Source organism: Typopeltis vanoorti, chromosome 9 (assembly GCF_054136105.1).
Source record: "Typopeltis vanoorti isolate ZY-2024b chromosome 9, IOZ_Tvanoo_1.0, whole genome shotgun sequence".
In the NCBI taxonomy this organism is placed as follows: Eukaryota; Metazoa; Arthropoda; class Arachnida; order Uropygi; family Thelyphonidae; genus Typopeltis; species Typopeltis vanoorti.
In genome coordinates this window covers 75214572-75237697 of record NC_143557.1, presented here as the reverse complement: position 1 = coordinate 75237697, position 23126 = coordinate 75214572, and the positions used below count along the sequence as shown (strand labels likewise).

At 35.3% G+C, this 23126-nt stretch overlaps 1 protein-coding gene across 1 annotated transcript in view; it reads right to left on the bottom strand.

Annotated features, from left to right (window-relative positions):
- Positions 1-20305, bottom strand: part of Vps4 (vacuolar protein sorting 4) — a 216813-nt gene extending 196508 nt beyond the window's left edge. The window contains exon 1 of the mRNA XM_090398397.1: positions 20155-20305. Coding sequence (XP_090254523.1) covers positions 20155-20178 — 24 coding nt within the window. The 5' untranslated portion in view covers positions 20179-20305. The remainder of the gene's footprint in view (positions 1-20154) is intronic.
- Between the last annotated feature and the right edge of the window lie 2821 nt (positions 20306-23126).

The window sequence follows — 23126 nt, the reverse complement described above, 5'->3', positions numbered from 1 at the left end:
TAGCACTGCTGATGTTAATTCCCTTCAGGAAGAATTGATTAGACTTTTGACGTGGACAAATTGCATTTTGAACAGAAATATAAGACTGTACTATACTAATAGTGCTGTACTGCAGGAAGTGGATGAGATTCAAGATTTTTGGAGTGATAATTGACAGTAGATTGAAGTTTAAAGGACATATTGCAAATGTCACAAGATTGCACACGGTAGCGCTGCTATGATAAGAAGTACTCTAACATGTATAAGAAAGTGGTTATGTCACTGTATAAAACACTGGTCAGACCACACATGGACTATTGTGCTCAGATTTGGTCACTCAGTTTGCAATGTGATCTGAAAATATTGGAGAGGGGGGGGGGGGTCCAGAGATGAGTGACTAAGACATTATCAGGACTGAATGCTGGCTATGGAGAGGTTGAAGAAATGTGGATTATGGAGTTTGGCGGATAGGAGGAAAAGAGGTGATAAGATAGAGACATTTAAGTCAGTGAGAAGATTTTAATAGATTAATCCAGAGGGAATTATAAAAAAAGAAGGCAAGAGGGGAAAAACCAGAAGCCATCCCTGGAAGTTATGTAAGAATATGGTGAAGGGGGGATGTGAGGAGTAGATTTTTTTACATGGAGTAATTGTCAGCAAATGGAATGCATTACTAGAATATGTTGTTAATGCAAGAAGAGTTAAGGATTTTAAGATTCAGTGTGATAAATATTATTATTATTCAAGCCTCCATGGAGTCGAAAGACTCATCGCAGGAGGTCATTCCTAGGAAACACAAAATCTATCAAGACTCATCGTGGGAGGTCCCTCTTAGAAAACACTAATGCTGTCAAGATGAAATAGTAGGATGAGTCTACTGATTCCATGGAGGGTGTATGATAGTTGGAGAGGGTCCAGAGATGGAGTGAGAGGTAGAAACATGGAGGGGGGTAGAATTTGTATGAGAATAGCCTTGATGTTAGACCAGAAGACTTGATTCTTCAAGCAGAAGATTCTACACAAAATGCAACTGGAGGTTTGGTATTAAACTACTTATAATATTCCAATTTTTTTTTTCTTGAATCATCTTGGCACACTCTTGGCAAGAATCAAAGTATAACAGACATGTTACAAATGATTGTAGAACAACCAGAGATTACATAACATACGTCTGACACTGCCCAAAATGTAGTATAATAGCATATAGCCATTAAGAATACTGTCTATTGAAACAAGCAGAATAAAATGGAAAAGGAAGCACATCTGGACTGAGAAAGCTCATATGGAGTGATAAATCCAAGTTCCTGTTTTGTGTAAATGGCAGGGCAATAGCACATAGCCATGGAGCTGTCATGTTTGGTCAATGAAAGGTGGATATATGAATGATGCTCTGATGAATGACTTCAACAATATATCAAATCAATTCCATGTGTGAGCAGGATCAAGAAAAAAGTAAACAGTAATCTTTTTGAAGAACTTGAGGATGTAGTTTACAGTAAGTACTTCACTTGGAAAGTGTTTCAGAGATCAGAAGTTGATAGAATGAAAGATGAATGGGAGTAGCAGTAAATTCAGTGGTCAGTAATTCAACTTAAATGGATGATGGGCAGCTGTTACTTATGTTATTGTGAGTTTAGTAGAAATGGGGATGGGGGAATTGATGGATGCCAATTTTGCTCAACTGCACTGGAACTATATGAAGAAAATACACAAATGCAGAAACTGACAATCTGAGAGAATGACTAAAGAGTGAGGGAGAGGATTGCCAATTAACAGAACTGTGATTTTCTGGACAGCTTCATACAAAATTGCCACAGAGAATTCAGGGGACTACCCCAAATGTGAAAGCAATACTCCAAGGTTGGGCAGATTTGATATTTGCATAGAACTTAATAGTAGGACAGACAAAAAGCAACATCTTGAGTGAAAAGGATGCCAAGTATAGAATGTATTTGTGCCAGGAAAGGTTATGGGTGTCAACATGAGAAGAGAGATTTGGTCTTGACTGTTAAATCAAGCCTCATCAAAAGGCAAGGGAAGAAAATTAAGTTGCTTGTAAGAAAAAAAATACAAAATTGTGTTTTGGAAACACTGAAGGTTATTAGGTTGTAATCATCCTATGTATTATGTTTAGGACAATGATCGTAGATTATCCTGACGCTTGAGATCCACGACAAGGTCCATAAAAGTAGGAGGAATGGAGAGTGCTATCATCAGCAAACTATCGATATGGCTTGAGATCAGTGAGAGAAAGTCATCTATGCATATTACTATTAACATCTGATCTCCATGGAGTCAGAGACTCATTGCAGGAGGTACACACTATTGCACACAATGCATATCCAACCATGCTTTAAACTGATTCAATGTGTTCACAACACACTCAGGCAATGCATTCCACTCACCAACCACTCTCCATGCAAAGAACCTTCTCCTCACTCCTCTGTTCACACCTTCCTTATACAGTTTCCAGCGATGGCCTCTTGTTCTACCCCCCCCCCCCCACCCATTCTATGAAAAATCTCTTCCATGTTAACCTGATAACCCCTGACTAGCTCAATGTCTCAATCATACCCCCCCCCCCTCCTTCTTCCTCCTATTCATGAGGCTTTGCAACTTACATTCTCTCTCTCTCTCAATCTGCCCTCATACTCCACATTCCAAAGAGTCATGTCAGAGTCCTCTGCATCATTGCCATTATCCGATGTAACGTCTTCACAACTTTTGCAATGTGGCCCTGAATTGTTCATTATCACTCCTAGATCTCTCATCTCCTCTATTTCCTTTAAAGTTTCTCCACAAAGTGTATACTTCATATCCCATCGTTGCTTACCAAATTTCAAAACCTTACACTTTGCAACAATGAACTGACAGTTCCACTTATCTGCCCATTCATGCAATCTATTCAAGTCCTCTTGTAAGACCATAACATTCACTTAACTCTGCATTGCTCTCCCCAGTTTTTCATCATCTGCAATGTATTCATTGATTAAAATACATTTTTCTGAACATTTATTTAAATATTTTGTGTAAAAATTGTACCATCAAAAATAACATAATGTACCATTAGTGGTACATGTACCACATGTTTGAGAAACGATGGCTTAGAAGATTGCACTAGCACAAGTTTCTTCAAACCATGGATCTTGATTAGCAGAATCCATATTTGTGACCACTGATTAGCTGACAGTTCTCCAGCTGTTGAAGATGACTGTGAATAATCTTCTCCATTACTTATGATAGACAACAATGAAGTGAGAGCAATAGGCTGATAGTTTGATGATGGACATCTCCTTCATTTCAACTGGGTGAATATGGGCTTGCCTGCATGCTGTGGGTTGGATGGCAGCCGAGTATAATATAGTGTAAAGATGATAAGTTATAGGTGTTGGTTTTGAACACAATTGGTGGGATAACATCAGGACCAGAAGGATTCTGTGGTATCCAGGTTGTTCAAGATTCTTCTTCTGAAGTCTTTCTAGTGGAAGGCTACAAGAGGCATGCAATGAAATGTTTCAGGTATAGATCAAGAATGATTCTAGGAGGTCACCTTTATCTTCAGATGATGTTGCAATACTGCCATCGTGGTGTGAGAGAGAGAGAGAGAGAAGTAGATGGACAGAAATTTTGACCAAAAGCTTTTGCAAAGAAACAGAAGGCACAACTGCTACAGATGCGAGAAGCAAATTTTCTACATTAAGCCATTTCAAACCAGACTTAGTCCTGCTACTGACTGTTATGTGATTGTTGCAGGCTTCAGTTTAGACTGAAAATAAAGCTGGAGTTTGGGTCTCAAACTACTTAAGTGAAATGATTTTTGTTTCGTTTTGTTTTCTTTTTTCTTGCACCACCACAGTGTACTTCTTGGAAAACCTTCTAGATATTATTCTTTTGATGTCATTAAAATAATAAATGCTTTGCACTTTTGATATCATCAAAACGATAAAAGATAGTGACAGTATCACAAAGTGCCACGGATCATCATGGCTTCATGATACTGTCACCATCTTTTATTGTTTTTGATGATATCAAAAGAATAAAACTTTCTTTTTATTCTTTTTGATATAAAACTGCTTGATGTGGCATACCAAAGAACACAGTAAAATAAAGCATTCCTAAAAAGATTGAGCACAAGGAAATAAAGAGGATATAAGAGAGAATTAGTGAAATCTGAAAACTTCTATATTGAGGATGAAGTTTAATGAAGTTCAGAGGTTACGTTAAGGGTATTTAGAAGCACTGCTGATATATCAGTAAGTGTATATGTCAATGTATTATGTCTGTCAACTGTGTATTCAGCAGGTGATTTATTTCCAATAGGGAGGGAACTCTGCACAAACAGATTAGAATAGTTCCTAATTGACAGCATTCATGATCAAGATAGCACTTGATGAACAATGAATCTAATGTATGTCCTTTTTTTTTTTTTTTTTTTTTTTTAAATCAGTTAGAATCTCCTTAGGTTTTTCAAGATTCATGAACAATATAACCAACTTTAAAAATAAAGTAAATTAAAAAGTTTTATGCCTACTTAATTTCTCAATATAATCTCACTTCCTTTCTTCATGTTTTTTTATGGGACTATTTTCTTACATCTTCTTCGACCTGTTCATCATTTTCAGAATGGATGCTCTTGAGAAGTGGCTTTAAATTTAAAGAAATAACCAGAAGTCCAGTGAAGCTAGGTGCACTGGACTTCTCCAGGAAGGCTATTCCATAACTTCAGAACCAATCATGTTGATAGCCAATGAAGTGAACAAAGTGTGGATACCATCCCTACATCCCAGGCCACTGTTGGACATCTGATTATTTCCGAAGCTGAGGGTACCTCTCAAGGATATCCAAGTAGAACATTGTTGTACAAACTGAAATGGATGGAGATGCAGAACATTCTTTACTTAAAAATTTGAATATACTTGAGCTAAAAATCTTTACCCTTCTAGCAAACTTATCTGTTGTTCTCCTAATGCCACCAATTATTCCAAACTTTTTTTATTTTATATCTCTACCAGTCTAGCTGAGTGAGTGAGGAGTACCTCTGCTATCCAATCTATAGGCCAGGTGTTGATAGGCTTTTACATCAGCTATGTTTGCAAACATCTTCAGAATGATATATATATATATATATATATATATATATATATATATATATTTTGTTTGTTTGTTTTCTATTTAATGGAATGAAGACAGCACTAGAAATGATATTGGGGTTATTAAACTTTTGTTTAATAACTCCAATATCATGAGTGTCACAGAGATCATCAGGAATAAATACAACATAAGAATTATAGCATGCAAAACAAACAACACAAAAAAAGAACAAGTGGTAGAGAGTACACTAAGAACTTAAAGTCCCAAGAGAGACACTAGTGGGTAGCTTTAGCTGTTGTGTGGGAGGTCTAAGAATTAAGTTTTCCATATCTTGAGAAACTGTAACCAACCATATTTATTGAGACTGGATTGATTTTTAAGATCTGCCACTGATTTTTATTTTTTTTTATATCTTTCATGTTTGAACTTACTGTGGTGAAGCATAGTAATTTATTTTCCATGTCATTCTGTGCGGGATTTCCAAAGCATGGTCTGCTAAAATTGACTGATCATAATTGCGTGACAGCAGATATATTTCATATTTCCAAACAGATGCTGGGAGATGATCTAGTTTGTCAGAAATAAGACAAGCTACTAATGAGAACTATGTATACACCTGGAAGTGAAAGTTATACTTGAAGGAAATGATACCATAAAGTAGATAATATACACTTCCTGGGAAGTGTGTTCTGTAACCCTGGAATACTAAGAGTAACCTGTATGTAGTGATTACAATTGCTCTCAATATACATAACTGTTCACAAACTATTACTGTCTGTGTATACTAATTTCTTGTCAAGTTAATAATACTATATTGCTGTCTGTATATACTAATTCCTTGCCAAGTTAATAATACTATATAAGGGTCAGAAACTTGCTAAAACCACTTCAAATCCAGAGTTCAGTAAAACTATGAATATCTATATCATTTTGCTATTTGTGTGTGAAAAAGATTACTTCTGTCAACAATTTACTTCAGCATCTCCAGAGTAATAGCCTTCTACTGATGAGACCTCAATGAAAGATAATACTAGTCTGATTACAACTTGTAAGTGAAGTCAACTGCTATTCCATATGCAAGTTGCAAACTTTTTCTTGCTTACAATAAGATAAAATATGGATGAAACAACACACACACACACACACACACACACACACACACACACACACACACACACACACACACACACACACACACACACACTATAATATATTAAGCACAACTCATAATGAAATCATATGCTATCAATATATATCAAATAACTGGTCATAAAGACATTTCACAGACAAACATTTAGTTTGCTTACACTAGGATAAAATATGAAGAGAAACATCCCCTGTTGCAAAATACGTATGTCACCCTGTTGTAATAGGTGAGTGAATTTTATAATATAACCAAGTGGAAAAACTTTCAACTAACCATCACAATGACTTCAATCTAGCGTGCGCGTAAGTGTGTACACTAGATTGAAATCAATATGCTATTAAGAACTATAGTTAAAAAATAAATCAAACAGGAATATGTATTTTTGAAGTGAAAAAAAAGCATGCATTTTAATACAGGTTGATATAACAATGTTTTGGAGCTTTCAATGAATATATCTTCACATTTGAAGATAATTCCATGCAGCGGTTATAGCACTGGTTCAACTTCTTACAGCTAACGTCAACTCCATGCTGGACTTCTTTGGCACATGCTTTTTTTTTTTTATATGCTTTTTTTAAGGTGTATTTGTAAGCAAACATCATCTATTAGAGTTCATTAATGCCACTAACATTAATGAACTCAAGAATGATTGAACCATTCTTGATAAAATTGAACTTGATAAAACTTAATATTTAAGGCTGAAGACAAACAATTTTTGTTAAACTCAGGCAATCATAACCATCATTTTACATGAAGATGAAAACATTTTTTCAGTATTGCTGAATGCATTGGGTTATTCCTAGGTGCTGGTGATTTTAACTGCTCAGTGTATTACATGGCACCCAGTGAATGTATATTATCTTCTCGCATAAACTTCCTTACTAACAATTATTGAGTAACATACATTATTGCAAATGCATCTACAATGTTATATACATACATACATTTCCTACCTTCTTTAAACCATAAAGTCCTAATTACCTACTAAAATTAAATTTTTTTCCTTAACTTTTAGAATAAATAATTAAAGTGATGCCAATGCACATATGAACTGGCAAATAATGTTTGTAATCACTGATTACAAACAGTTATAAGCTGTTTCTCTTGAATTTCCATATTATTTCATTTATACACTGATGATGCTTTTTTTTTATTTTTTTAAATACTGTGTTTGTCTCTATTGGTGTATCAACAAAGAGACAAACACAGTAATAAAAGACTCCTAAAATTATTATTACCACCCCAAGACCTCATGGAGTCAAAGACTCATCTGGGAGGTCCTTTTATCACACACACACACACACACACACACACACACACACACACACACACACACACACACACACACACACACACACACACACACACACACACACACACACAGCTCATCATACCGTGTTTTAAACACATTCAAACTCTTTGCAGACACCACATTCTCAGGCAAAGCATTCCAATCATTCACAACTCTGCATGAAAAAAACCTGCATCTCACTCCCCTACTCACACCCTCTTTATACAGTTTTCAGGGATGACCTCTGGTTCTCCCCCTGATCTCCCACTATTCTCTGTAAAACTTCTCCAACATTGATCCTATAACAACCCCTTACTAACTTATAGGTCTCTATCGTATCTCCCCTCTTCCTCCTGTCCACCAGACTCTGCAAATTACATCTTCTCAATCTTTCCTCATACTCGGCATTCCAGAGGTCAGAAACTACCTTAGTCTCCTTTGGACCCTTTCCAACATCTCTTCATCCTTCTGAAAACAAGGTGACCAAATCTGGGCACAATAGTCTATGTGTGGCCTAATCAAAGCCTTATACAACGGAACAAGAATCTCCCTACTTCTACACGTCAGTGTCCTCCGCATCATTCCCAGAAGCCTTTGTGTTGCCTTCACAATTTTGGCGATGTGTCCTCTAAATTTTAGATCCTTATCCACTATCACCCCCAGATCTCTTATTTCCTCTACCTCCAACAATATATTCTCACCAACCATCAATTCTGCATCCCATCTTTGTTTTCAGAATTTTAAAACCTTACATTTTGCAACATTGAACTCGCATCCCCATTTCCATGCCCAATCACTTAATCTATTCAAGTCTTCCTGTAAGGCCACAACATCTTCACTACACTTCATGGTTCATCCCAACTTTGCATCATCTGCAAACAACTGAACATCTCCATCCAAATCTTCACCTATATCATTAATATACAAGTTAAACAGCAACGGACCTAAAACAGATCCCTGAGGTACTCCACTAGTGACTTTCCTTTTCCTGGATATCGCTCCCCCATACACAACTTGTTGATACCTATCAGATAGCCAGTCTCCAATCCAATGCACCAATGTAATATCCAACCCCATCTGCTCTAGTTTGACTGTCAACCTATCATGAGGTACTCTATCAAAAGCCTTTACGAAATCCAAGTATATTACTGTGTATCCTTTTCCTCAGTCCAAGGAAGCAGTCACTTTATTGTAATAAGTAAGTAGATTACTAAAACATGACCTCCCTTTAGCAAATCCATGCAGTCCATCAAAGATAATACCATTATTATCAGCCCAACTCTGGATCCTAGTTCTCACAAGCTTCTCCAACAACTTAACCACAACACCTGACACACAGATAGGCCTATAGTTTGATGCTTGAGTTCGATCACCTTCTTCACGAAGTGGCACAATCTTATCCTCATTCCACTCCTTAGGAACTTGACCGAGTGCAAGACTCATATTAAAAAAATATGTCAAGGCAGGTGTCAACTCCCTGGCACATTCTTTCAGAATACGTGGTGATATATTATCAAGTCCCACAGCCTTATTAACATCTAGTTTACTCAACTCCCCATACACCTCTTGCTCAGCTACAGTCAGTCTCTCTTCCCCATCATCAACTGCTCTCAATCCCTCCATGAAGTCACATTCACAAGATTGAAAGATCTTTATGAACTGCTCATTAAGTATCTCCACCACCCATTCTGCATCAGCTGTCTTTATACCATTTTCTTCAATCAATGTCATCCTTCCATAATTATTCTTTCTTTTGCTGGCTACATATCGAAAGAACTCCTTAGGATTTTTTTTTGGCTTCATTAGCCAAATGCTGTTCATACCTCTCTTTAGCTACCCTCACCAACCAAGTCACCCTGCTTGCTTGGTCTTTGTAGACCTCATGGAATTGGTTATTTCCACTTCTCTTAAGCTGCCTCCACAATGCCTTTTTTCTCTGTATCGCATGCTTAATCTCTTTATTCATCCATCTCACACCCACCTTATTTAACCTTCTCACCCTTGGAATACATTTAGACATTGCATCTACTAAACAGTTTTTGAAAATCCCCCAAGCTGCATTGATCTCTTTTCCAGCTAACACCTCATTCCACGCTACACCTGCAAGCTGTCTCATGAGCTCTTCATAATCAACCCCCCTTGTAGTTCCACATATACTCTTTTCTCACAGAGGTCCTCGCACTACTGGCAACCACCCAGGTAATCACCTCATGGTCACTCTCACCAATTGGTGGATGATTTGACACCTCATTTATAATTACATCCTCTGATGAGATGACCAAATCCAAGACCCTCAATCCTCGTGTGCCCTCCGTTACATACTGTCCGAGATAGTTATCTCTCAAAAACTCAAGAAACTCATATTCTTTACTTCCAGTTGCTATCTCATCATTCCAGTCTATATTGCCATAATTAAAATCCCCGTAATGATCACCCTTTTCTTATTTACTTGGCTAATTTGATTGTACATTTCATTATCACCACCATCCACATTACCTGGTCTATAACAACATTCCACCAAGTATTTGATTCCATTCATCTCTATCTCACACCATACTGCCTCAAAACCACTGGCACTATTTACCCTCTTGCATCTCTACTTTATATGGACATAACTCTTTCTCTATCATCAATAGCACTCCCCCTCCCTTTTTACCCCTTCTGTCCTCACGAAACACATCATACCCTTCCATCTCTATTCCTGTCAGGATGTCATCCTCTTCCAACCATGTCTCACTTATTCCAACAATCTTTGGGTGAACAGACGCAATTAGTGCAACCATTTCATCTGCCTTGTTTCTTATCCTTCTAGCATTTGTATACAAACACAACAGCTCATTTCTGGATCTACAGCTAGTTCCACTGATACCACTCACTCGATATGATCTCTCCATGCTCGAATGGGGCCATTTCCCTTTCTGCTTCTTCATTTTAAAGCCCTTTTCAATTCCAACTGTTTCCTCTTGATCCCTGGTCATCCCATTCCTTTCCTGTCTACACCCCTGTCCACCCTTAGCATGAAAAACAAATATATTCCTTGTCAAGTAAGTAAATTTGCATCAAGGGATATATATATATATATATGATACTATGGTAGTACTAGATGAAAAGTTTATATTAATGACTAAACAAACACGCGTAATAACCACAGAAATAAGTTTTAATAAGTAAATATTTCATCCTAAGTATCTTAGGACATCATCAGTACAGTTAATTCAAACAACACTAGGAATAACACACAGTTAGGGCACATGATTACAATGGAATCCAAATATGCATGCAGTAGCGTGATATAGAGTTAAATGTTATAGAGTTAAATTAAAATATAACTGGAGGGAAAAAAAAATTACGTTAAAATAAGAAAACATATATAAAGAAATTATTTAACACGATTTTGTATGACAATTTCCCATAATTTAGGAATAGTAAGAACGTCATTACGGTTTAGATTTGGTCTGTGAAGTAGGGCTTCAGCACTTTCTTTATATAAACATTCATGTTTATATAAAGATCTATGTAAAAGTTTGGTCTTTTCCCAATGGATCCTATGGTTTGGGTTTTCAACCCCATGTTGAACGAGGCCAGATTTCTGCGGTTTGATAATACGGATATGGTTTTGGTGTTACGAAAAGCGTTTCTGAACAGATCTACCGCTCTGTCCATAGTAAGACAATTTACAGGAGCATGGAACCTTGTACACTCCAGATAGCATCAGAGGTGAGAGGTTGTCTTTAGGAGAGGTAACAAGTTATAGATCTAGTTGATGGGTTTGTAGGTAGTAGCAAGTTTGTATTTCTTCATAATTTTTGAAAGACGTTCAAAGATACCTTTGACATAAGGTATGGGAATCCTATGGGCTTGTTCTTGTCTAGGTTGATGTGTGTGGAGAAGTGACTGATGAATTTTTGAGTTATTTTAAGATTGTATCCATTAAGTATGGCTGTATTTTTGATTATTTCCAATTCTTGGTTTGTTTGTTTGGTGTGTTTTGTTTAGTCATGAATTCTCCACAGGTTTCATTGTATAATAAAAGTTTATATTATTGCTAACTTCCTAAACAATTTTCTTCTAAATTAGCCTCATATATCAGGACATCAATATTGTCAAGATCTTATATTTTGGCATTCTAAAAGGCAGTGTTTCTTAAACTTTGTTCCAAAGAATCCTGAGGTTATGCAAAAACTTGTCACGGGGTCCCTAGAGCATATGGATGTCTATAACTTTTTTAAAGAAACTATATTAGATATAGTTTCTTTAAAAAACCTTCAGTGGCTAAGGAAATTCCATTTGGAGAAACCGTATGTGCAAGGATGATCTATGCCATTGCTAGGGAATGTGACTCACTAGTTATTAGAGCACAGTAAAGGCATTAACATTACTGCAATTATTTATTAAATTTATTTACCAATATGAGTAAACAGTTTAAGAGAAGTTAAAACTTTCATGTTTAAATTAATCTTAGGTAGCATAAGTTAGTTCATTTACACCATAAACAAGTAATGTATGTATGAATATAACTACTACAACTGAAACATTGTGGAAATATGTACATCATCTAAGATTGATTTAAACATAATCATTTCCACTTCTCAAAAGGTTATGTTAATATCACATCTCCAGAGCTGAAAAGAAAAAACAAATAAATAAGAACAATGCTTCCTATGTAGCATTTGGATTCATGCATAAAACTGATCTGATTTTAAAATTAAAAAAAAAAAAAATTTTTTTTAAGTTGTTATAACTTAATCTCAGAAAACAGTGATACAGCATACATCTCCTGGTAATGAAATAAGTTAGCTCTCAAAGCATCATTTTGCACTGCAAAATACACCAGGATTACACACATATAATGTTAGGAAATAAATTTGTTAAGAAAATAAAAACAGTATTCCTATCTTCTTCAAAAACATAAGAATTAAGTTATCTTGTAGATATATTTCAAATGTTGAAATATACTCTTCAGGGAATGCAGAAAATAATATTTGACAGTTATAACAGAAGTATAAAAGAAAAGAAAAGAAGAAAAAAAAAATTAAACTATGAATCCAAAGAACTGAAAATAACTTTTAGATGTTCAACATGTAATGGACTGAATGAATATGGCAGACAAGAAGAATAAAGATTACAATTCTACCCAACTAAAACTGATCGTGATCAATCACTCAAAAATGCTGTTACTTAGATTTGATGAATATTTTCCTTTGAGCCAAGATACAAGAGTGTTTTTCATTTAGGATTTGTTTGGTTTCTTCATTACAAACACATAACAATGAAAATTTTGAAGAACAATTTATTACTTGATAAATTTTGGGTGACTGCTTCAGATTTTAAACCCAAAGCAACTAAGGCTATGAGAAAGCATATCTTGTCTGTGGACAGTTTGTCTGTTTTGTGGAATGAAAAACCAGAGTTCCAGCAAGAAAAAACCCTGCCACCTCCATAAATTTTGGGTAAAAATTCAGAGTAAATATCAGCCTTTAAAGTGAAACAGAAATTAGGATCCTACTTTGTTTTTCTTCGGTGCACTTATGCAACAGAGGATTATCAAACGACAACTGTAATGAAATATTGAAACAGGTTGAATATGACACCTGCTTTAAGACTATCTTTAAAAAACATGATATCAAACTAAGCTCTTTGGTTTATGCAGATGATGCAATCCTAAAACACATCCAGCACAAGTCTCCAAGATTCTCTAACCAAATTGAATAGCAGCTGTGACAAATTTGGCATGAAAATCAGCAATAAAACGACCAAAATTATAAAAATAGGCAAGAATATAGAAAACTTCAGGTGCATTTTCAATAGAGAATTTACTACAGAACAAGTAAAATGATTTCAACTATTTAGTTTTTAGTGAAGATGGCAAATTAAATATGGAAATAGAGAAAAGAATAAGCAAAGCTGGTATGGTATGGCATGGTGTCAGTTGAATAAAGTTATATGGAATAAGACAGAAATTAGCCAAAACACTAGTAGTATATAATTAAATGTTCAAACCAGTTTTAAGTTATGGATCTGAGAGATAAGCTAGAAATAAAGCACTTGATCAGATCAGGAAAAACTAGAGCATGTACATGAGAGGCCTGAGAAAGATTAGAAGATGAACAGATGGAATCAGTGGCAGAATCATATTAAAAATTAATTCATTAGGAAGGAACTTGACATTTTTAGCATTTGAGAATGTGTTAGGAGAGCTAATCTAAGATGGTACAGTCACTTGACTAGAATGGAACAGGAAAGATTAGCAAAACAGGTGTTTGATGCCAAGACAGCAGGAAAACCAAGGTAAGGTGGATTGATTCAGTCAGAAGTGCCTTACTGAAATGTTAGATATGACAACATTGGTGTGCTGACAAGTAACAGACTAATCTCTTGTCTTGTCAGATGTCATCTCCTTCCAGGATTGTTGACTACCATGAGCTTCCACCATGTAGTTTTTTATAGGGATTCATGCCTTAGTATGTAACCAAGGTAGGTTGCATACTAAGGCATCCTTTTCTTAATGGTTTTCAACAGAGTCCTATCTTCTCCAAATCATATCTTATATCTCAAAATTAGTTTTTTTGGCAGTCCATGGGATTAAGAATTCTTCTGAGGATCTACATTTCAAAGGCTTTTAGTTTATTTTCACAATATTTTGATATTGTTTCCAGGTTTCTGCTCCATACAGCTGTGTTGACCATATGTAGCATTTGAACAGCCTAATTCTTGATTTTGTGTGAATTTCCCTTGAGGTCAGAATGTTTTTCATGCTAATGGAGGTTGATCTAGCAATTTCTATCCTTCTTAATATTTCCTTATCACACTTTCCATTCTCGGTAATTAGTTGACCCAAATATACATAACTCTCTATTTGATCTAAGATATTTCCTCTGATCTTAATATTTATATTAAGTATTTTTCCTTTTTCTCTTGTTACCAGAATAGTTTTGGGTTTTTTTTAATTGAAATTAAGTCCATGTTTTTCACTTAGTTTCAGAGTCTCTTCCAGTAGATTTTGAAGATCTTTTATTTTCAGCCAGCAGTACAGTATTGTCTGCATATTTCAAGTTGTTTATATTTATGCCTCCTATGCCAACTCCTTTAAATTCTTCTGATTGCTGGAAGATATTTTCAGTATAGAGGTTAAACGATATAGGAGAAATAACACAGCCTTGTCTGGCACCCTTCTTTACTGGGAATTCCTCCGAGGCTTCTTCTGATATTTTTATTGAGGCAGTTTGCTCCCAATATAGATTTATCAGTAATCTGGTATCTTTACCATCTACTCCTAATTTTTTGATGCATTCTATTAGTTGTTCATGTTGTATATTGTCAAAGACCTTTGTGTAGTCAATAAAACATAAGTAAACTTCTTTCTGCTTCTCCAGATATCTTTCTATAATAGTTCTAATGTTGAAGAGTCCTTCTCTAGTTCCTTTATTTTCCTGAAAACCAGATTGTGTTTCATCAATTTCCAATTTGATTTTATGTTTATTTCTTTCTAGGATGATATATAACATAACTTTTGCCATCTGACTGATTGTTCTGTACCCTTCACATTGGAATATCAAGTGCTTAAAATCTTTTGGCAGGTGCAAGTTTTGTAATATTTTGTTACATATGTCAGTCAGAAGAGCCTGTGTAGCTCAGTGAATGTGGCGTTTGCACACCACGGCGCTTGGCCGCACGAAGGAAGACTTGGTTTCGAGTCTAGTCGGCGACTGGAGGAAATTTTTCTAAGCCTTTTTTCGACCGGTTCCCGAGTTAGTCGATCTCTGGCACGGGCAAGCAGGTTTTTCCTCCCGGAAACTCGGGTTTTTCGTCCTGTAAACTCAAGAAAATCGACCATAGAACCCACATTATTTCAGACAGTAAAAATAGTGTGTTAGGGTTAGGGACCACAAGATGGCGGCACATTTGAGCTGTCTCTCTTCACTGCGTACCGCTTAATTAGTGATAGCCTTGGGCCATCTATCTCTGATTGGGCACCAGTGGAGATAGAACTGCCCGCTCAGTCTCCAAAAGTTAGATAGGGCTAAATGGCCTCGCCTACTCCCGTATATGGGAATAAAAAGGCGTTAGCTGATTTTTTTTTTTTTTTTTTTGATATATCAGTCAGTGATCTTATGGCCTTATCATTTAAAGCCTTTAGGCATTCTGCCATAATTCCATCTATTTCTAGAGCTTTTCTCAGTTTCCTAATGGCATTTGTTACTTCCCAGGTAAGAATTGACCTATCTAAATTTTCTTGCAACGGCTTATCTTCTATCATGATTGTAGAGTTCTTTTGAATACTCTACACATCTATCCCTTATTTTGTCTTTCTCCATTAGGATGTTTCCACTGGCATATTCAATGCAATGAGAGCCTACCTTTTTCAAGATTTGCTAGTTAGCTCCCTAACTTTTTTCATGAAGTTCTCTGGTTTTGTGCTTTCTGTCAATTTCCTTGTTCAAAAGTTCAATTTCCTTGCATTTGTTGTTGAGCCATAGTTCTTTTGCAATCTTTTACATTCTTTCCTGATCTCCTTGTTTAAGTTCTTGCATTCAGGACGATTTTTGCGTTTCTTTCTTTCCTCCATTTTCAATATGTTGTCATTCATCCAGGATTTACTAATCTTCTCTTCAAATTTGGGAATTGTTTGTTTACTGCCTTTTTTTATGCCCTCTTTAAATTTCTGCCATCTATCCTCAATCTCATCTTTAGGGTAAAGATACTTGGTAGAATTGGAATGTCAACAGCAGTGGATTGTGACAGTCCCTTTAAAAATGTATCTTGTATTTCTTGATTTTTAAGGGAGCCAAGATCATATTTTTCTATGTTTCATTGTTTTCTTTAATCTTATTGCTGCTTTAATGACCTCAGGGTTGTGGTCTGATCCAATATCAGTCCCTGGGTATGTTTTGGCTTGCAAGATGTTATTCTGGAATTTAATAATAAGGTGGCAAGCCTTTTGGCAACTCCTATAGGTAAAGATGACCTCTCCATTACTTCTGCCTTGGTATCTCCACTTCTGGGCCTGGCTCCCAGTGATAAGACCTCAATAAAGGTCGAAACCGGTCTGGGTAGTGGCCCTTCCCTTAATGCATAATATTATACATATCCGCAAGGAGATGTGTTTTGCATTATGGGAGATACTGAGATAGGAGTGATGTTAGCTTGGTCCACCTTTGCTACGAGTTGCACTACCTTACCTCAGTCCTGAAGAGATTTTCAGGTGCAAACTTTGTTTGCTCACACTTGGATAAAGGATTAAACTAAATTTATTATAATGTTATTCTGGAATCTCTTTTTAATCATTATATAGTCAATCTGGTTCTTACAGCTGTCTCTGGGGCTTTTCCATGTGTAAAATCTTCTAGAAGGTTGGCTAAATAAAGTATTTGTTATTACCAGATCATTTTTTTTCACAGAACTGTATTAATCTTTCTCCTCTTGGATTTCTATGTCCCAGTACAAATGCTACTCCATTCCTATGTCTCCACATGGGTATATAATTGAATGACTCGTTCAGTTTATTTTTCCACTATTAGTCCATTTGACTTGGTGTCCCATGCAGGAAGAGATCTTTTCTGAGCCTACTTGAACGTTTAGATCTCCTATAACGATAGTTATGTCACCTGATTTTGCATTGTTAAGTGCATTTTGAATGCCTTCATAGAAATGCTCTACATCAGAAGTAGGTGCATAATTTGGACGATAAAAATATTTAAAGGTTGAGCCACAATTTTTAATGCAATTGCTCTGTCACTTATGGGCCAATATCCAAGTAAGGATTGGGCAATCTTATTTTTTAGTACAAATGCCACCCCATTCCTATGTCACCACATGGGTATATAATTGAATGACTTGTTCAGTTTATTTTTCCACTATTAGTCCATTTGACTTCACTGATACCAGCAATGTCAATTTTCATTGCTTCAAGTTCTTGTATAAGGTTATGTAACTTCCCAGCTTTATAAGGTCCTTACATTCCAAGTTGTAAACCTTAAGAGAAGATTCTTGGTTTTCAGATGTGAAGGATCAGGAGGTACCCTCCCTGGAGGATTAAAGATATCTTCTTCATATGCTATTTTCATAATATCTGTCTTGCATTCCCCAGTTTCTTTCTCTTCTTCCCTGTAATGTTTCCAAGAAACAAAAGTTTCACAGAGTCCAACCTTGTCTCTACTGATTAAATAGACTAAAATGGAGGGAAATTGTTGACAGGAGATTAATAATAATGTGAACTTAATCATGTAGTGCTATCATAATAGCCTGTACACTCCTTGAGGGTGCATATATGATGATGACAATGAACTGTATAGTTTTGAACAGCTTTTCTCTTGACATTATATGCATTTTCAAAATCTACAAAACTTAAATAATTTTTTTTTATATTTCTGGAATTTCTCAACTGTCTGTCTTAAAGTGAGTTCTTCTCCAAGTTTCTCTTCCAAGAACTCTACTCCAGTCATCTACAATTAACTTTCTGAATTACAGTGCAAAGTTTTAGGCTTTTCGAATCCCGCCATGGGCATGAATGTTTGCGACTGTCTGTGAAAATACTAGAGGTAGTGGTCGACGGTAGATGGCATTGGTATAGATGATGATGGTAGTTGCGGTTGGTGGAGTGGTGGAGACAGAGAGTTGTAGAGTAGGTACCCTCCCTTGATGAGTCTTTGGACTCCCTGGAGGTGTTATGTAATAATAATGTTAATTATTATTAATTTATTTATTTTTGGATTATGGCCAGAGCAAATAAGGTTATGAGCATTTTATGAGTGGGTTACCTGTTTTGCAGGATGAAAAACAAAAGGTTCCTAGAGAAAAAAGACTGTCCCTGTGCATGAGACTGGATGACTCATCTTCCATTGAAAGGCCATTATAAAAGTTTCTTGCATTTTGAGACAGAATTCAAACCCAAATCCTTCCAAATGGGCATAAACAGAGCCAAATGCACCATAGAGGCTCCAGCATCACACGGAGATAGCACTGATACATCATTCACAATGGCAATCATCCAATTCTAAGTGGCAGGAAACATATATTCCATCGACCTTCCAAAAAAAGATGGTTTGGCAGCATTTTCTCAGTGTAATTATAGAGTTTTTGCTCTTTTGCTCTTGTATATGGTTACAGTCATGACAATGTATCTCTAAAAATAATTATTAAATTTGGAGTTCAAGTTTATTTTTTTATATATAAAATGCAATTCCATAAAATAATGTGAAAGTGCATGCGTTTAAGTGATGTTCATACACTTATGTCAGGCATAATTAAATCAGATATCTGGGATGACTACTTTTTCAGATTAACTTTTCCAAATGAATAATGAAATAACAAGAACAAGTTTATGAATAATTAAGTAATAAAATGCTTTTATTGACCATAAATTTTCTATTTCAATCAGCTGATTTAGACAATTTATCACAGAAGTGCAAACAAGATGATTAACTCTGCAAGCATATTTTAACAAAAATCCAAACCTTAAAAGGAAATTTTAAGAACTGAGGAATATATTTGATCCTGTTGTATATATAAAAGTTGAAGGGAGGGGGGGAAAGGAAGAGAGGTAGAGAAAAGGGAAAGATTCAGTATGCATAAACTTCCCAATCATACATATGGTGGTAATTTAGGCTGTATAAATTTTTTTTTCCCATAAGTAGTGGGGTTTTCAAAACTCACAGTGGCTTCAAGCACAACTAATATTATAATAAAAAAAGTATGATTAATTTTCTCAGCAATATGAAATGCGAACTCATTAAAACATATGAGAGCCAATTTTCATTTTGAAAAACCTTTCTAGAAAATCACTAAGATTTTTTAAGTCATGTTTAACACAAACTTTTTTCTTCACCCTGTAAACTTGACATGAGTGTTCTGATTAAACGAAGGCCTGAAAGTAATACTACTATACTGAAATTCTGTCATAAAGTTATAAAGCAGAGTGTAAATTTATATAGTTTAGTTAAATCACCTTATCAGGTAATGGAAAACTGATCATACGACTTAACCCGATGGGGTTTTGAACGTATACACATTCGGCAATTGGTCATACTTCCTTTTATTTTACAATGAAATACTGTAAAAATCATGATAGATAATTTGAACTGATGCTTCTTTTGAAAATCCTCAATACTCAGATTGCTTTCTACCTGCTTACTGTTCAGGCTCGTTCCCAAATCTTTATAAATAAGCTATACTTAGGGTGTTTGACAGAACCACATCTACCTCTGCATGTCAATGTTTATGATTATGTGATTAAAAGAATTTGCTCTGAGTGCCTGATATAAAATTTTAAAAAGCAATTTCAACTCATTTCCACCATTATTACGAACATGGTTATCATCCAAAACTTCTAGCTGAAGAAAGATAGCACTTAAAAATAATAATAAACCAGTATTTGAAAATTACAAGTTTTGATAACCCATCTAGGAAATAGGGAGTGAAATAACTACTGATTAAAAACTAAAATAAATACTGAACCCTGATTTTAACAAAGTGACTGTTCTACCCATCAATTATTTATACATGCTTTATTAAAAAGTGGACAGTCTGTTTACTTAATTACTTTCAAGTTATTATATTTGAGTGGTGCTGCATTACGCTTTACCTGAAGAAATGTTTTTGAATAATTACGCCTACCATTATATATAAATATAAAAAAAAATTGTCGCACCTGAAGAGTACCTCCAGTGCTCATTTGAAACTTTAGATATTTCACAGTTTTCCACACAAAACTATATAACAAACGTATAATTTTACTTCCAAAATAAAACTATTCAACTTGTAAACGTCGCTGGAGCCACCATCACATACACTCAGCAATACATGACTTCTTTTTATGCCGTCATACGAATTCTTATAAAATGCACTATGAAATATCAAGTCTAATTATACAGATAAATTATTGGAGAAATTGCTTACGAATATATTTATATTTATTAAATATGTATATTTATTAAATATTTATATTTATTAAAACGTGTTTTATTAAAATATTTTAATATGTAAATCACTTAACGAGTGCTCAAAAATATTCTTTATTAAGCAGCCAATGGAAATTATATATGAACAATGGCTGATAAAAATACTGTTTTGTTTCTAATCTACAGCAAACTAAAATTCGAAAAAATTACTTAAACTCCATTAAACTCCAAAATTCCATCTCATGACGCTGATTTTTATGCTATTTTTAGTTAAATGCCTTTATACAAAGATAGCTCTTCAGTTTGCATCGCAAAATTTGCTCTTCAAGCAGAGACCTGGGTTTGAATCTCCTCTGTGGAGAAGGGGCCGTTTGAAGTGTCACGTAATAACAACATAAATAACATATTTGTAGTGACTTTGTGCTGTTGACAAGTTACCGGTCTTATATATGAAAAAAAAAAAGAAAAAAGTAGAGTTTTCCTCTTTGAAACTGGGGTTTTCCACTACATAAAACGAACTGTAAAAGAACCCGGATGGAGAAAACATGTGATAAGTGGACATAATACCCTGGTCACACAATTTTAGTTGCTTCAGCTGTATTTCTACCCAAGTCGATAGTCAGTGAAAGCAGCAATATAAGAAGTAAAACACCAGAAGGCATACTATTACTTAAACGACGTTTTTGGAATCTTAGTTTGCTGCAGATTAAGGTAACGGCGAACCCAGTGGCCACTGGGGGCCCGATCTTTAGGGCCCCCATTCTTTTATTGTGAACTAAAATGAAATTACTAAAAAATGAATTAAGAAACAGCATGGTACAGTCATGATTAAAGCACCTAAGTTTAATGAGCATTGCACATGAGATTTTACAAAATATTAACTTTGATGACCTAATACATGATTTGTCACATGAAAATGTAGAGAAGTCACTTATAGTGTTAGTTTTGCTATGGGGAAGCATGTGGGTAAGAAGGAGTGAATTGTCGTATTTTTGTTTTGAATATCGCCTTCACGTCCATCAATGGAATTACTTGGGACTTCAAAATCGATGAGTAGATTATTATTATTATTATTATTATTATTATTATTATTATTATTATTATTATTATTATTATTATTGAACAAGGAAATGTGATAGAGGACCTCATATTTCTTTTTTTTATATATTTCTCTTCCTGCTGAGTGCCCAAGAAGGTGTTGATTCGGCCCTGTAAATGGTAGATGTTTCATCTTGGACTATGAATTCCATAAACCACAACTCAATGATGTGCTGAAATTGCAATGGAGAAAAAAAATTACCTCCACAAAACCCTACGGTCTACTGTACCAACTACAGTATCATCAAATAAACAGACCGCATATATATATATATATATATATATATATATATATATATAAAACATCAACATCATTGTTATTGTTTAAGAATATCTTACGCTTTATCGTAGGATAACGCGCAAGACTCTTGGATAATATGATGTAAATATCCCAGGTAAAAAAAAATCAGCTTACGTCTTTTATTCCCTTATAGGGAGTAGACGAGGTCTTTATACCCTATCTAGCTTTTGGAGACTGAGTGGGCAGTTCAATCTCTATCAGAAGCCAATCAGAGATAGCTGGCCCATGTTTATCACTAATTATAGCAGCCACCGAAAAAGAGACTGGCAAATAAGTGCTGTAATCTCCTGGTACCTAACCCTAACACTAATATGTTATTGTCTGAAATAATGTGGGTACTACAGTCGATTTTCTTGAGTTCACAGGATGAAAAACCCGGATTTTCATCCTGTAAAAAAGTTTTTCCTCCCCGAGTTTCAGGGAGGAAAAACCCGCTTTCCCGTGCCAGAGATCGACTAACTCGGGAACCTGTCGAAGAAAGGCTTAGAAAAAGTTCCTCCAGTCGGCGACTGGACTTGAACTTAAGTCAAACTTCGAGGGACCAAGCGCAGAGGACGCAAGCGACACTTCCATTGAGCTACACAGGTAAACCCCACGTTTCTTGGATAAAAACTCATGCTAATGCTTATGACATCCTTTGTTTAAACCCTTCACGTTAAAACATTTATCCCAGCAACTCATTCCATTTATTCAAAAATCTTCATTTCTACTCTTGTCTACACTCTTACATTGCGTCCAGGTATAAAAATCACCAAGACGATTATCATTACAAAGTTCTTCCATTACATATCATAACATGTAATTAAATATTCTATAAAACTTCTTCAGAGGCTTATATGTGTCGATCGTGCCCACTGTTTAGTGAACACTTGGTCCTCTTACACTGATCATTAATCAGAAATAACTGGGTCTGGATCCCTTATTCTATTCATAATAAAGCCTTCTTTAATAAAGGAAAATTAGACAGTCTCATACAAAGTGACAGGCTTTTGCTTCCCAGAAAAACATTCGTCCGAGAACAGATTTATAGACAGAACTAACTATAGAAACTGAATTAAGTGCTCTAACATTACCAAAATTAGGTTTATAAAAATAAAAAGACTCGGCTGTAAACAACAACTACTAGCTTGACTTCAGCTATCATCAAATAAGTCACCATCCTTATATCTTAAGTGAAACCATATGTAAATTCCTCCACTGTACCATTATATTGCACCTTATGCCAATTACATTAACAGCAATGTTGTTGTTTTTTCTCTAAAAGTATAATGCTTTCCTCAAAGTATGATTAATATTGTTGAAGAATTCCTTCGGTAAAAAATT